The 17,209-nt window shown below is 43.3% G+C and overlaps 2 protein-coding genes across 2 annotated transcripts in view; both read left to right on the forward strand.

Moving 5' to 3' along the window:
* EMC4 (ER membrane protein complex subunit 4) overlaps positions 1-17,209 on the forward strand; it is a 250,319-nt gene that overhangs the window by 74,946 nt on the left and 158,164 nt on the right. The window lies entirely within an intron of this gene.
* Positions 7,864-10,274, forward strand: CHRM5 (cholinergic receptor muscarinic 5). The gene has a single exon (XM_050797553.1). The coding sequence runs from the start codon at positions 7,934-7,936 to the stop codon at positions 9,530-9,532; it is 1,599 nt and encodes a 532-aa protein (XP_050653510.1). The 5' UTR covers positions 7,864-7,933; the 3' UTR covers positions 9,533-10,274.

A 17,209-nucleotide genomic window follows, 5' to 3' on the forward strand; every position in this document is an offset into this window, starting at 1 on the left:
AAAAAAATGTGGTACGTATACACCATGGAATACTATGCAGCCATAAAAAGGAATGAGATTATGTCCTCTGCAGGGACATAGATGGAGTTGAAAGCTGTTATCCTCAGCAAACTAACACAGGAACAAAAACTAAACACCGCATGTTCTCACTTATAAGTAAGAGCTGAATGATGAGAGAACACATGGACACATCCAGGGAAACCACATACACTGGAGCCTGTGGGGATGGGGGTGGGAGGAGGGAGAACATCAAGAAGAATAGGTAATAGATGTTGGGCTTAATACCTAGATAATGGGATGAACTGTACAGCAAACCACCTGGCACACGTTTACCTATGTAACAAACCTGCACCTCCTGCACATGTATCCCTGGACTTAAGATAAATGTTGGGAAAAAAAGGAACAAATGGTTGCTTGAAAACAATTTTAAAACATCTTAAAAATAAATAAGCCAGGTACAGTGGCTCACACCTGTAATCCCAGCACTTTGGGAGGCTGAGGCAGGCAGATCACCTGAAGTCAGGAGTTCGAGACCAGCCTGACCAACATGGAGAAACCCTGTCTCTACTAAAAATACAAAATTAGCCGGGCGTGGTGTCACATGCCTGTAATCCCAGCTACTCAGGAGGCTGAGGCAGGAGAATCACTTGAACCTGGGAAGTGTAGATTGTGGTGAGCCAAGGTCACGCCATTGCACTCCAGCCTGGGTGAAAAGAGTGAAACTCTATCTCAAAAAAAAAAAAAAAAAAAAAAAAAAGGTAAATAAATGAGGCCAGGCCCAGTACCTCACACCTGTAATCTCAGCATTTTGGAGGCCGAGGTGAGTGGATCACTTGGGGCCAGGAGTTTGAGACCAGCCTGGCCAACATGATTAAACCCCATCATTACTAAAAATACAAAAAATTATAATTATCTTGGTGTGGTGATGTGCACCTGTAGTCCCAGCTACTCAGGAGGCTGAGGCAGGAGAATCTCCTGAACCTGGGAGGAACAGGTTACAGTGAGCCGGGATCATGCCACTGCACTCCAGCCTGGGCAACAGAGTGAAACACTGTCTCAAAAAAATAAATACAGGCCAGGCGCGGTGGCTCATGCCTCTAATCCCAGTACTTTGGGAGGCTGAGGTGGGCGGTTCACGAGGTCAAGAGATCAAGACCATCCTGGCTAACTTGGTGAAACCCCATCTCTACTAAAAATACAAAAAATAAGCCAGGCATGGTGGCGGGTGCCTGTAGTCCCAGCTACTCGGGAGGCTGAGGCAGGAGAATGGTGTGAACCCGGGAGGCGGAGCTTGCAGTGAGCCGAGATCGTGCCACTGCACTCCAGCCTGGGTGACACAGTGAGACTCCATCTCAAGAAAATAAATAAATAAATAAATATAAATAAATAAATTGTGGAAATGCAAGCCCCATCCTTCTACAATTTAACGAGATTATCCAGGTAATTCGTATGCATACTACATTTTGAGACACACTGATTATAAAATCCTGGTGACCTCAGGTGATCTGCCCACCTCAGCCTCCCAAAGTGCTGAGATTACATGTGTGAGCCACCACACCCAGCCTAAGCAGGTATTGTTATATGCGTTTAACAGATGAGAAAGCCAAGAATTCAAAATATGTTGAGGGCTGTTTTCACTACACTAACTCCAAGGCAACTAATAACTGCCATTTCCCTAATTAAGAATAGAGGAAAGTTGACAGCTAAAATTAATACCGTTTCCAATGTTTTCTACTGTGAGCCTATAAGAGCCTGAAAGCATTTTAAAGGATAAACCATTAATTCCAGTCTCTTAATTCCATATATGGGAAAACTGGGGCCCAGAGAGAATACATGGCTTGTCTCAAATCACAAGATTTTAGCGAAATTAGAACTCCTACTCCATACTCCTAGTTCATTGTGTTTACTAAAATGCATTTCCCAAATGTGATTCATGGATTCCACAGGATATTAGCAGACATTCCTCTGAGAAAGGTTAGGTAAGCTAAGCCACCTCTGTGTTAAGCCAAATTAAGTAATGTTCTCTACTGCAGAACCTCCCAGCTTTCACTAGGCTAATGTGTCTTCTGAATCTCTAAGTGCTCTACATACTACATTCTCAATCTATCAGATCATGAAACCTTTTCAATCAAGCATTTGAAGTAGTCCTAGACTTTGAGCAGACTCTGAGGAAGGCTGTGTTAGCCTTGGCTCTTCTCAAGGTTGTTCTGCTTGAATAACTAGGAGCAGTTTGTTATGCCCCTAGAGGCAGAGCACCAACTAAAAAAACTAAAGAGGAAGGGCCAGGTGTGGTATAATCCCAGCATTTTGGAAGGTCAAGGCAGGCAGATCACTTGAGGCCAGGAGTTCGAGGCCAGGAGTTCAAGGCCAGCCTGAGCAACACGGAGAGACCCTATCTCAAAGCAAAATGAAACCAGAAAAAAATTAGCTGGGGATTGTGGCACACGCCTGTAGTCCCAGTCACTCAGGAGACTAAGGCAGGAGGATCCCTTGAGCCCAAGAGGTTGAGGTTGCAATGAACTATGATCACACCACTGCAATCCAGCGTTAGCACCATGAAGCATCTAAAAGAGCCAGTTTGTGGTCATGAAAATATTGCCTTATTAATGAAAATATTGCCTCATTATTTTACCCTGTCCCTTAATAACCATGCCTCAGGCTCATTCCCACCAGGAGAAGAGTCTTTTTTTTTTTTCAGATGGAGTCTTGCTCTGTTGCCAGGCTGGATTGCAGTGGTATGATCGCGACTCACTGCAACCTCTGCTTCCCAGGTTCAAGCGATTCTCCTGCCTCAGCATCTCGAGCAGCTGGAACTATAGGCACATGCCACCATGCCCAGCTAATTTTTTTTTTTTTTTTTTTTGTAGTAGAGATGGGGTTTCACCATGTTGGCCAGGATGGTCTTGATCTCTTGACCTCGTGATCCACACACCTCGGCCTCCCAAAGTGCTGGGATTACAGGTGTGAGCCACCACGCCCGGCCAGAATAGTCATTTTGATGCTCTTGTTGCTGGATTGCTACTTTGTAGTGAACATTCCCCTGTGTCAGTCACTGGTTAAATACAAAATGGATTATCTCATTTAATACTTAAAACAATCCTATGAGGTAAGGACTCTTTTTATCCCCACCTTAAAGTTTAAAATCTGAGACTCAGGTTAAGTCATGTGTCCAAAGTCACACACTAAGTTGGAGCCATATGTTGTGGCCCACACCTGTAGTCCCAGCTACATGGGAGGCTGAGGCAGGAGGATAGCTTGAGGCCAGGGGTTCCAGCTTCAGTGAGCTATGATGGTGACACTGTTCTCCAGCCTGAGTGATAGAGCAAGACCTTGTTTCTAATTAATTAATTAATGTCATAGAGTAAGTAATGGAACTAGGTTTTTAATCTGAAGCTGACCAATGCCAAATTGTTATATGATGGTGAGGTGATGTTACCACTGTAAATTATTTTCTTTTCCCTTTTAGCAAAGAGCCTATTCCATTTATCAGAGAGAGAGAGAGATTTATTTTTATTTTAAAGGATTGGGTGACATGATCGTAGGGGCTAGCAAGTCTGAAATCTGTAGGCAAGTTGGAAAATCCAACAGGAATTGATGTGGCTGTCTTGAGTTCTAAGGCAGTTTGGTGACAGAATTCCTTGCTGTTTTCATTCGGCACCTCGGTCTTCCCTTAAGGCCTTCAAATGATCGGATGGGTAATCTTCTTTACTTAAATTCCACTGATTTCAGTATTGATCATAACTGTGAAGGTATTTTCAACCTTCACAGCAATATCTAGACTGGTGTTTGACAAAACAACTGGGTACTGTAGCCTAGCCAAGTGGACACATAAAATTAACCATCACACGATTGATAAATAAAAAATTATAGGAGGTCATTGTTTCGGACTAAGCTCTTGAACTAGGCTCGAACAACCCAGAATAAAAATCAAAATGGAGCCACCCAGGCAAACCTAAACTAAGTTGTTATTTGACCTGAGAAATCAGGAGAGAGAGAGAGAGAGCCAATTTCCCAAACAGGCCACTGCAAATCTTCAATCAGCATGATAAGGAAGTTCTCTCTGCTTTAATTCTAACACACACACACACACACACACACACACACACACACACACACACACACACACGTAGCCTGAAGTAACCTGATATTAACTAACCAGTTATTTTCTGTTGTTCTGTCTGGAAGTAACTAATACACTCCTTGTTCTTTGCTTCTGCTTTCTTCAGGCCTTCTCTGCCTATAAAGCCAAATTCTTCTGGTCAGCTCATCAGAACATTTATTTCACAAAATGAAGAATTGCCTGATTCTGGAATCACAAATAAGACCAACTGAGATCTTTACATTTGTTTCAATTTTGTTTTTTGACACAATATAATATACAAAGTCATAGAAATGTAGGTATGTTAGTTTCTATAGTCCAATTTCCTTTTTTTCTTAATTTTTTTTTTTTTGAAAAGGAGTCTCACTCTGTCGCCCAGGCTGGAGTGCAGTGGCAAGATCTTGGCTCACTGCAACCTCCACCTCCCAAGTTCAAGTGATTCTCCTGCCTCAGCCTCCCAAGTAGCTAAGATTACAGGCACACACCACCATGCCCAGCTAACTTTTGCATTTTTAGTAGAGACGGGGCTTCACCATGTTGGCCAGGCTGGTCTCGAATTCCTGACCTCAGGCGATCCATCTGCCTCGACCTCCCAAAGTGTTGGGATTACAGGCGTGAGCCACCGTGCCCGGCCTCCTTATTTTTTTTAATGAGTAAACAGAAGAAAAAGAAGTACCCAGGTTATACATGTGTCCAAAGGAGTACGTGCCCATCCAAATTCCCAGAACCTTCCGTAAATTGCTTACCACCTGATAATAAAATTAAATGGAAAAATTAAATCCTTCCAAAACACTATGTATTCCTATTTTGAAGAATTGATTAGAGAAATTCAGCAAGCCGTCAGATCATTTTACTACTTCTCTCCAGACTAATGTTCCTCAACACCTGGATGTTGGGACTACCTTTAGAGTAGATGGGGAGTCTGCAAGTAGCTGACACAGCTCTTCCAGAAAACTGACTTTTCTCTCAGGTCCTCTCCTGCCCCTCCTTCTCCTGCCAGCCTCTCCAGTTTCACCTTTCACTTCTCAGGTTTCTTTGGCTCCAGCTACCTTGTTTCTTTCCATTCCTCCTCTTTTGCCTCTGGGCTGACAAACAAGCTCCTCCCTTCCCTGTCTGAAACATTCTGGCACTACCATCCCCAGCCTCCACCCACCGTTTGTCTAGCTATTGGTGATTCATTCTTCAAGTCTGGTCTCTTAGGTCTGTTCCTCAGGAAGTGCTTCCCATGTCCACTCAACGAGGTTGGAGGTCCTTCACAGGTGTGCCTATGGCCTGCTGCACGCCTGCGATTTCTATCTGCTTATTTATCCACATTCCCAACTAGTGTCTTAAGAGCAGAGACACTGGCCTGTTCCGTGGTATCACCAGCATTAGAGTCTGTCCCATAATAAACATTCAAATATGAGGGGGGCAGGAAAGGAAGGAAGAAAAGAAAGAATAAAGGAGAAAGGGACTTCCACAGGCCCTTTTTGGCACTGTGTGGCTTAGATCTGACCATTGGAAGACCATCTGTGAAGACATTTGCCCAGAGAATTGTAGAGTGTAGAGTAACTTTGGTTTTTTCAGATGCCAGGGAATCTCTACCTAATGACCTGGCAACCTTAGAATTTGCTTTAACAGCTTGAAGAATGTTGACAACGCCAAGGTGTTAGAGGTAGAAGGTAGCAGATGGAGCATCAGGAATGGAGAGGGACCAAAAAGAGGGGCCTTCGTGGGTCAGTGAGACTGCATGTGTTCAGGAGGTGAAGAAGCAAGCAAGATTGGGAAGATGGGAGAAGCTGGTTTCCGGTGCAAGACAATATCATCAACTGGATTCCATGTTGAATTTGAGGTGTTACAAAAACACCCAAAATTACAGCTGGAAATATAAAGCAAAGCCAAGAAAACTGTAGCCCTTCACAAATTTGTCATCTTTATGTCAGTTACTGTTATCAAAAAAGTGTCAAGACTTTTGGTAGAGCAGAAATACCCCATTAAACAAAATTGCCCACATGGGGTATTTTAAGGGTCAACAAAAAGATTTTCACTGGGCACGGTGGCTCACGCCTATAATCCCAGAACTTTCGGAGGCTGAGGCGGGCAGATCACCTGAGGTCGGGAGTTCGAGACCAGCCTGGCCAACATGGTGAAACCTCATCTCTACTACAGAGTACAAAAATTAGCCGGGCATGGTGGCGGGCACCTGTAATCCCAGCTACTCAGGAGGCTGAGGCAGGAGAATTGCTTGAACCCGAGGGGTGGAGGTTGCAGTGAGCCGAGATGGCACCACTACACTTCAACCTGGGCGACAAGAGCAAGACTCAGCCGGGCGTGGTGGTGGGCACCTGTAGTCCCAGCTACTCTGGAGGCTGAGGCAAGAGAATGGCGTGAACTCGGGAGGCAGAGCTTGCAGTGAGCCAAGATAGCACCACTGTACTCTAGCCTGGGCAACAGAGCGAGACTCCGTCCCCCTCCGAAAAAAAAAAAAAAAAAAAAGATTTTTTTTTCCTTTTACCGCCCATTATCATGTCAAGGTGGTATTTGTTATATATCATCAAATATACGTTGTATGCACATGTATCTCTAGAAGGAAAAATAAATGGTAGCAGTGATTACCTCTGAAAAGGGGGGCTTGCAAGCTTGGAGGTCAGAGGTGGGAGGGAGACCTAATTCCTGCCATTTATCCTTTGGTACCCACTGAAATCTTTATCATGTACATAGATTTTTTTAATCTACAAAAGGAAAATTTCCTTTTAGTTTTAAAAGTTAAAATTTGTCAACAGAGGGTTAATTAAATATAGTACATCCATTAAGTGGAATAATGTACAATGAAAGTGATAGCTCTCGATGTACTGATACAAAAGCTGTCCGTGATAATTCATTTGTTAAGTTAAAAACAAAATTCAAATTGTAAATGGTAAAAGTATTAGTATATGCATAGGGGCAATTGTATTTAAATATTTATTTATTAGTATATGCATATGGGAAAATGCCAAAATATACACTAAACTGTTAGCATTGATTACCTCTGCAAGATGGAATTAGAAGAGACTTTTGCTTTCTAAGATTTACATTTTGACATTGTTCAAACTTTTATGAGGAATATATTACTCTACAATCAGAAAAAAGATAACCTAAAACAATTCTATGATATTGCAAATAGTCCAGGAACAGAGAGAAGGTCCTTATCTTCAGCAGCTGGGGCAAATGTCAAATCCCCTAGATGAAAACCAGGTATGCACTTGGAGTTTGTGCATTAGGGCAAAAAGAAGTGGTATAATATGGTCTTGGCTCACAACAGCACCTCAGTAATGTTTAATAATGGAGACTGGGACTATAGAATAGATACCACTTTTTCCCCAGTGCATGACAATTTAGGTATTTATCACCAGAATCTTAAAAAAAATAAGGTCTCTGCCCTTACGGCCACTGCAATCTAAGGTGATTTAACATCCCTGCTTTCCCCTCTTTACTGCTTCTCAACAATCCTTTTTTTTTTCCTTTCCCTTCACCCTCCTCGTCTTCCCAGCCCTTTTTAAAATTGCCACAAGAGGGCAGCAGCCTCACGCAGAAGAAGGGCACTAGGCCATTAGCAGCAAAAGCTGCCATTAATGGCAGCAAAAGATGCCATTAAAAATAGGTGATCAAACTTTAGAGATGTCAGCATCTTGCTCTGAATATGTGTGCAGCCACGTTTAATATTGTTAGAAACTATAAACAATGAATGGACAAGAAAGTCATGCTGCTGTGCGGAGCTCATGTGTTTCCCTCTCTTCCAGATGCTGGCCAACAAGAGCTGAAATCGAGAACAGCCTAGAACCTAAGACTATTCTAATATAAAAATTTTGCACCAGGATGGAAGGGGACTCTTACCACAATGCAACCACCGTCAATGGCACCCCAGTAAATCACCAGCCTTTGGAACGCCACAGGTTGTGGGAAGTCATCAGCATTGCAGCAGTGACTGCTGTGGTAAGCCTGATCACTATTGTGGGCAATGTCTTGGTCATGATCTCCTTCAAAGTCAACAGCCAGCTCAAGACAGTTAACAACTATTACCTGCTCAGCTTAGCCTGTGCAGATCTCATCATTGGGATCTTCTCCATGAACCTCTACACCACCTACATCCTCATGGGACGCTGGGCTCTTGGGAGTCTGGCTTGTGACCTTTGGCTTGCACTGGACTACGTGGCCAGCAACGCTTCTGTCATGAACCTTCTGGTGATCAGTTTTGACCGTTACTTTTCCATCACAAGACCCTTGACGTATCGGGCCAAGCGTACTCCGAAAAGGGCTGGCGTCATGATTGGCTTGGCCTGGCTGATCTCCTTCATCCTCTGGGCCCCAGCAATCCTCTGCTGGCAGTACTTGGTTGGGAAGCGGACAGTTCCACTGGATGAGTGCCAGATCCAGTTTCTCTCAGAGCCCACCATCACTTTTGGCACTGCCATTGCTGCTTTCTACATCCCTGTTTCTGTCATGACCATCCTCTACTGTCGAATCTACCGGGAAACAGAGAAGCGAACCAAGGACCTGGCTGACCTCCAGGGTTCTGACTCTGTGACCGAAGCTGAGAAGAGAAAGCCAGCTCATAGGGCTCTGTTCAGATCTTGCTTGCGCTGTCCTCGACCCACCCTGGCCCAGAGGGAAAGGAACCAGACCTCCTGGTCATCCTCCCGCAGGAGCGCCTCCACCAGTGGGAAGCCATCCCAAGCCACTGACCCAAGCACCAACCAGGCCAAAGCTGAGCAGCTCACCACCTGTAGCAGTTACCCTTCCTCAGAGGATGAGGACAAGCCCGCCACTGACCCTGTCCTCCAAGTGGTCTACAAGAGTCGGGGTAAGGAAAGCCCAGGGGAAGAATTCAGTTCTGAAGACGCTGAGGAAACTTTTGTGAAAGCTCAAACTGAAAAACATGACTCTGACACCCCAAACTACTTTCTGTCTCCAGCAGCTGCTCATAGACCCAAGAGTCAGAAATGTGTGGCCTATAAGTTCCGATTGGTGGTAAAAGCTGACGGGACCCAGGAGAACAACAACGGCTGTCACAAGGTGAAAATCATGCCCTGCTCCCTCCCAGTGGCCAAGGAGCCTTCAACGAAAGGCCTCAATCCCAACCCCAGCCATCAAATGACCAAACGAAAGAGAATGGTCCTAGTCAAAGAGAGGAAAGCAGCCCAGACACTGAGTGCCATTCTCCTGGCCTTCATCATCACATGGACCCCGTATAACATCATGGTCCTGGTTTCTACCTTCTGTGACAAGTGTGTCCCAGTCACCCTGTGGCACTTGGGCTACTGGTTGTGCTATGTCAATAGCACTGTCAACCCCATCTGCTATGCCCTCTGCAACAGAACCTTCAGGAAGACCTTTAAGATGCTGCTTCTCTGCCGATGGAAAAAGAAAAAAGTGGAAGAGAAGTTGTACTGGCAGGGGAACAGCAAGCTACCCTGAAAAGTTAACGACTCCTCTCAAAAGAACAGTGACCACAGTCAACATCCTCTGAGCAAGAGCAAGCTGATTCTGGTTTGTATATTTTCAAAAAGAAAACATCTCATTTTGAGTCCTTGAAGATATTTGTAAAGGCTCAAGGTCTGTTGCCAAATGGAAGGGGTCACAGCTGCAGCAATTGCTGTCGTATTAAATGACTCTTGTCTATGACCAAGGCCATTTGATGCCACTGGAGTTTGCCAATGAAGTAAAGAGATAGGCTCATGGCCCTTCACAGGAGGAAGCACACTGGGTAACAGTGAACAGTGACTCAGGGAACTTTTGTCCCTTCTGTAGGAAATAGCAGAGACCAGGTGGAAACCTTTTCCTGTGGAAACCTGTCATAGAATTTTGTGTAGTATGTATGTGTCTATGAAGCTGTCTTGTGCCAGTGAGAACCGGGAGAATGTACATCAGTGTCACTTGTTAACAAGACTGGCTTCTAAGAATATGTATCGTCATAAACTGATCACTATCTATAATGCAGCTATTATGTGGTCTATACTGTGGTTTGTTTTCCTGTCCCTACATCTGAGTGAAGGTCTTGCTCTTCCCTTTCATATCCAATGCCAATTCCTCGTACTCACTGAACCCATGCTGATCTCCAGGGAACCATCCTTCCTCTCAGAATCCAGCGTCTGGAAGGACTGAAACCTGGTCATACCCAGTCCTTTAAAGGGGCCTCTATTCTGCTAATAAAGTCTCCATAGTCAGTTATTCTAGTTTTTGCCAGTGGAAATTTTTTCTTTTATCTAAAAAAATATATATTTTGCATTCTATTTTGTGCCCATTTGAAACCATTGATTTATGCTCTGTTCTTAGGAAGACTAATTGTGTAAGAGCCCTTCACTGGCTGAAGATTTTCTCCAGGCTATTGAATTAAGGTTCTTATATTGTTTTCAGAGATCTTGCTTTCTAATCTCTTCACAGGGCAAATCTGAGCAAAATGTGGAAAACAAATTTGCTTTTGAACTTCTTCCAGAGCCCTTTTGCAGCCTCCAGTTTCCCTTGTTCAGATCCCCAATTCACACCAAGACACAAGCAGGTCAACTGGCTGCCTCCAAGCAGGGGGTTGCGGGGTGGGGTGGGGGTGGAAAGACTTTCTTTTTTGATAGGTCCTTCAAATCAGGGCCTAAAAATGACTTCTTCATTCCTCTCCAAATTCAGTCAAAAATGAGAAGGCCAGAAAAGCACACTTGAGGGTGCGACGAAGCTGAAAATGATCTGAAAGCTTCATTTTTAAAAACAAAGTGTAGGTCATAGTAATGCATGAAAATAAAACAGTTAACATGCATGACGGCATGAGGATTATTAAAAACCACATTTAGGCCGGGCGCGGTGGCTCAAGCCTGTAATCCCAGCACTTTGGGAGGCCGAGATGGGCGGATCACGAGGTCAGGAGATCGAGACCATCCTGGCAAACACGGTGAAACCCCGTCTCTATTAAAATACAAAAAAACTAGCCGGGTGAGGTGGCGGGCGCCTGTAGTCCCAGCTACTTGGGAGGCTGAGGCCAGAGAATGGCGTGAACCCGGGAGGCGGAGCTTGCAGTGAGCTGAGATCCGGCCACTGCACTCCAGCCTGGGTGACAAAGCGAGACTCCGTCTCAAAAAAGAAAAAAAAACAAAAAACAACACACATTTAATTGAAATCTCTGAGTGTGTATCAACAAACTGAATCAAAGGACCTTTGTGGACAAAAGTCCACAAAGAAGCAGTAGTGTGGTGCACAACAAGGATTTTAAAGATGAAGCACTCCTGTCAGACATTATTTAACTTGTTGGTTACATCTGCAGCTGGATTTAAAAATCACCAGACTTCATGTGTCTTAGTGTAGGCCAGGTCCTTTTCAGTGTCATTTGCTACGAGGATGGAAAAATAGCTGGTTTAGTTGTCCTGGGAATTAGAAATGTACCTGAGTATGGGAGAGCTTCAGCCTACCACTGAAGAGGATAATCAGTCTCTCACAGGATGTCCCAGGGAGGCTTCAGGGTAGTAGAATCTCGGGCAGGATGGGACTGGTCCCCTATAAAGATTACGTGACATGAAACATCTTGTAAGCAGTGCATCTGCTGAGACTTTGTAAAGGGCAGGTTGACACCTGCCAGGAATTGGGTGGGAATAGTAATTGGCTCAGTTCTCCAGCACAGAGGCTTTCAGGCAAACCTGAAAGCAAACCTGCTCTACCAGCTCCAGATAAACAGTTGAGTCTTCGTTTAAGGCTTTGATTCCTGACAAAGATGAAAATCCCTTCATGAGAATAGGCTCTTAAGCCCATGTTGGGCATTCACCATTCGCAGTTGAGAGTGAAACAAGCTAATTTAAACAAAAGAACACAAATCGGGAAGGGATGCCACTGAGGGTACTCTTTACACGCTCTGCACTTGCTTAGGACTTGGCCCTTTTTGTTCATCTTTTGTGAAATTGATTAAGAAGTGTATTGCTGGGTGTGGTGGTTCACACCTCTAATCCCAGCCCTTTGGGAGGATGAGGCAAGAGGACTGCTTCAGCCTAGGGGCTCAAGACCAGCCTGGCAACATAGGGAGACCCCGTCTCTATGAAAAAATTTTTTAAATACCTGGGCATTAGCAGGGCATGGTAGTATGTGCCTGTAGACCCAGCTACTTCAGAGGCTGAAGCAGGAGGATTGCAGGAGTTAGAGGTTGCAGTGCGCTACGATCACACCACTGCACTCCAGCTTGGGTGACAGAGCAAGACCCTGCCTTTAAAAAAAAAAAAAAAAAAAAAAAAAAAAAGAAAAGAGAGAGAGAGAGAGGTCGATGCTTCTTTCTTTATCATTGGCTTTGGAAAGCAGCCAGTTTTGCAGACTACCAAAGCCTCTTGACATAGACAAAAAATATCCCAAACTACTAGGGACATCTAGACTTCTATAGAATAGGGGCTTTAGTGGGGTCCTCAGAATGAACAGACCCAATTGTAAACTACAGGGACCTGGTGGGTGGGTGGGAGGCTCATGGCCTGACTTGAGATCTTAGGCCTTCTATGTCCCCAGTCTTCAGTCTTTGTCTATAGTAAACTATGTATGACTTTGGCTAGTTACCTACTGGATGCTGTTACTTTGCTATCATTGTAACTTGTTTCCCCGCAACTCTGAATTTGATGGCTTGTCAGGGAATCTGTTTTCCATTCAATTTTTGGTTAAACAACGCATTTTGTCAATATTCTCAGCCTTTGCTTTGCTCCTTTGGTGAATGTCCTCTGAAGACAATACTGACGCCAGCTCTTTGTAATTGCGAAATCTGTACCCCAACCTCTGGATTAGAATCTCCAGTTGTCTACTGTAAATACTGGAATTACAGCAAAGGATATGGGGACTGGGCTGCTTTCCTGTGTTGTACTAGCACTATTGTAGATATTAAAGACATTTAACCACTATGTGCAGAGCATTTAACGAAGAAAATTGTTTCAGAGTAACTCATTAGATCCATCTATATTGGGGTCCCACACACCTTCGCATGGCCTGGCCTTTCAAGAAAGTTGGGATTGATACACAGTATGGATACACGTCCTTCTTGCTACCTTTTGTGATTCCTCCTTTCCTCTAAGTTACCAATGACCAAACTAAGATTAAATAATGATAACAAGAGATCTGTGAGTAAAATGCTTTCCCTTCCCTCTGGGACAAGGGAGGTGGGGCAGACCTCAAACCACAGTCCTTTACCGAGTGGAGACTGCACCAAAAGGGGCAGCAGCATTTCCTCTTCAACTGCGTAAACAGTTGGTGCCCCAATCACTTCATTCCCATTGTAAGTGATACTAATTTCCATCTTCCTCATATCGTTTTACTGGTAAAGTTCAAGATAATGTAAACTCTTGCCCAATAAGGACCCCAGATAGAGAGTGTGAGGAAGAAGTGAAGTAAGTTTAATGGTCAAAGAAGAAGCTAGAAGCAATTAAAAACAAAACTTTTTTGAAATCATTTAAAATGTACAGAAAACTTGCGAGAGTAATAAGAAGACTCCTAATGTCCTTCACCCACATTCCTCATTTAACATTTTGCCACATCTGTGCCTGCTCTCTATGTGTGTGTGTGCGCACACATTTTTTCTCAGCCATTTGAGAGTAAGTTGCAGACATCTTGCCAGTTTACCACTAAATACTTCTTGAGTGTGTATTCCTTTTTTCATTCTTTTTTTTTTTTTTTTTTCAAGACAGGGTCTCACTCTGTCACCCAGGCTGGAGTGGCAGCTTCGACCTCCCAGACTCAAGTGATCCCACCTCAGCAGCTGGGATTACAGACGCACACCACCATGCCTAGCTAATTTTTTTTCTACTTTTTGTAGAGACAGGGTTTCACCATGATGCTCAATCTAGTCTTGAACTCCTAGGCTCAGGCAGTCCCCCAGATCGGCCTCGCAGAGTGCTGGGATTGCAGGCATGAACCACCGCATCTGACCTTAGAGTGTGTATTTCTTAAGAAGAAGATGATTTTACATAACCTCAATACAAACATAAATATCAGGAAATTTGACATTGTTACAATGTTATTATGTAATCTACAGTCCACACTCAAATTTTCCTAGTTTTTCTATTTGGAAAACTAGTAAATGTTCATTATAAAAATTTATTTTCCAGCTCAATATCTAATCCAGGATCACACATTGCATTTAGTTGTCATGTCATGTTTAGACTTATTTAATCTGTCTACAACTTTTCTGTCTTTCATGATATAGTCATTTTTAAAGAGCACCTACAGTCCAATTTTTAAAAATAATTTCAGCTGGGCGCGATGGCTCACTCCTGTAATCCCAACACTTTGGGAGGCCAAGGAGGGTGAATCATGAGGTCAGGAGCTTGAGACCAGCCTGGCCAACATGGTGAAACCCCGTCTCTACTAAAAATACAAAAATTAGCCGGCCATGGTGGTGTATGCCTGTAATTCCAGCTGCTTGGGAGGCTGAGGCAGGAAAATTGCTTGAACCTGGGAGGCAGAGGTTGCAGTGAGCTGAGATCATGCCACTGCACTCCAGCCTGGGCAACAGAGCAAGACTTCACCTCGAAAAATAAGTAAATAAAAATAATTTCATCAGTTTGAGGCTATCTGATATTTCCTCATTAGATTCAGTTTAATTGTTTTTGGGGGACCAAGAGTATCACAATGCGTTATTATGTTCTCAATGCATCACATCGGGAGGCATATGATGTTCTATCTCATTACTGGTGATGTTAATATTGATCAATGTTTTAAGTACACTAACCTTTTAAGTAAAGTTCCAAGATTTGTTTATAATTTTTTAATCTTCAGATTGAAGGGATATACTCAAATTATTATGCTCAATAATTGCTTTTGTTAATTTTTTTCATTCAGTGTGGTTATATTTTTCATTTGAAATCAATTGGGTTTGCTCCTATTTATATTGAATTTTAGAGTCTTCTCCCATAACTGTTTATTTAATTTCATTTTCTTGAATAAGTAAAATATTAATATTGTTGAAAATCAAAATGATATGAGAAGATATACTCAGAGACGTGTCACTCTATCCTTTATCCCTTCCATCCCATTCCCACGTGTGTTAGTCTGTTCTTACACTGCCATGAAGAAATACCCAAGACTGGGTAATTTATAAAGAAAAGAGTTTTCATTGACTCGTACAGTTCTGCATGGCTGGGGAGGCCTCAGAAAACTTACAATCATGGCCAAAGTCACCTCTTCATAGGGCAGCAGGAAAGAAAATGAGTGCCAGCAGGGAAGATGCCAGATGCTTATAAAACCATCAGATCTCGTGAGAACTTACTCACTATCACGAGAACAGCATGGGGGAAAAGCGCCCCCAGGATTCAATTACCTCCCACCAGGTCCCTCCCACAAGACATGGGGATTATGGAATTACAATTCAAGATGAGATTTGGATGGGGACACAAAAGTCAAATCACCCTGTCCTGTAGATAACAAATTTTCTTCAGTCTCCGGTTTATCCCTTCTTTGTTTCTTTTTTTTTTTTAATCGAACTCTTTTAGCCATTTTTGTATCCATATTTTAAAATATCCATGTAGTTTTATTTTAATGTTTTTAGTTTAACAAAGTATCTACTGACTTTCTACCAAGAAAAATAAAGGTTTGATTCTTACATAGTGATGACTACTTCCCAAACAGCCACTCCTCTGGCCCTCAGTTTACAAAGCTGTGCATAAATGGGTACCTCTATGAAGTGATCACTTGGATACAGGGTGCTAGAGCTCTCCATCGAGCTAAGGATGTGGGTCCTACAAAAGAAGACACAGTCTAAGTCTTGGAGCATCTACTAATACTGAGAGCTATGAATACACCAAGTAGAACAAGTTGAACAACTCTGGAGACACTAATAACAGGCAAAAGACTGACACTGTTAAATATTCACATTATACTCAAAGAGGGCACAGACAGTATTATTCTGCAATAAATGTCACTGTCCCCTATCTCCCCTGATGAATTACTGTGCATGAGGTGGGACAGACTGGAGTTAAAACCTTAAATTTATCTGTGATCTGTGATTAGGCAGAGAAAGCCAAGGCCTAATTCTGCTCACTGGGCTTGACTACCACCCTGTGTTAGTGTGCTTCGCGTCAATGCATCTGTCCAAAAAGCCCTGACTTTTAATTTCATATGGCTCTTGAACAAACCTCATCCCACCCACCAGATGCCTCCAATGATGCCTTCATGCTCCTGCTAAGAATAGTTCTCCAAAGGGTGTTACTTTCCCAGTCCCTGGCAATGATTTTCTGACAAGGGTTATCTTGCATGAATGGATCTTTAGTGGTGTCCTAGTAAAGGAATGGGCACCCTTACCTTCAACAAAGAATGGCTCGTACGCAACTCACTTACCCCAATATTACTAGTTGGTGCTTAATTTTAATTTTCTTTTGAGACAGGGTCTCGCTCTGTCACCCAGGCTGGAGTGCAATGGCATGGTAGCCTCCATCTTCCAGGCTCGAGTGATCCTTCCGCCTCAGCCTCCCAAGTAGCTGGGACTACAGGTGCATGCCACCATATCAAGCAAAAGTTTTTTGTTTGTTTGTTTTGTTTTGTTTTGTTTTTTAGTAGAGATGTGGTCTCTCTATGTTGCCCAGGATGGTCTCGAACTCCTGAGCTCAAGTGATCCTCCTGCCTCAGCCTCCCAAAGTGCTGGGATTACAGGTGTGAGGCACCGTGTCCAGCCAGGTGCTTATTTTTAGTAGTTCCATGTGTATCCAAACACGGGTTTGTAGTCCAGCCACTTTCAATCAAAATCCATAAAGCTATTGATCACGATGTACTAACTACAGCTCAGTCCCCCTAGTATACCATACAGTGCACTGCAGTGGAAAACACCGGGCTGGAAGACAGCAAAGAAGAAAAAGTGATACAAATTTAAACTGGTATTTGGAGGACTACTCTTTCTCCCTAAGAAGCTAGACTTCCATGAATAAAAAATCCTTTGACAGGTCCTTTCATACCCAAAAGACAGGGCTTATCAATAAGAGTCAGAAACAAAATAAAGTCTTTAACTCAGAAAACTAGACTAGGTTATCTTTTATATTCACTATATGTTATAATATAGTCATTAATATATTAATACATATTTTCTGGCCAGGCACAGAGGCTCACGCCTGTAATTCCAGCACTTTGGGAGGCTAAGGCAGGAGGATCACTTGAGGCCAGGAG

This window comes from Macaca thibetana, chromosome 7 (assembly GCF_024542745.1).
Source record: "Macaca thibetana thibetana isolate TM-01 chromosome 7, ASM2454274v1, whole genome shotgun sequence".
Classification (NCBI taxonomy): Eukaryota; Metazoa; Chordata; class Mammalia; order Primates; family Cercopithecidae; genus Macaca; species Macaca thibetana.

Bases quoted from the DNA above. Each gene is read 5' to 3' on its own strand.
- CHRM5 (XM_050797553.1), top strand. From the start codon at position 7,934: ATGGAAGGGGACTCTTACCACAATGCAACCACCGTCAATGGCACCCCA.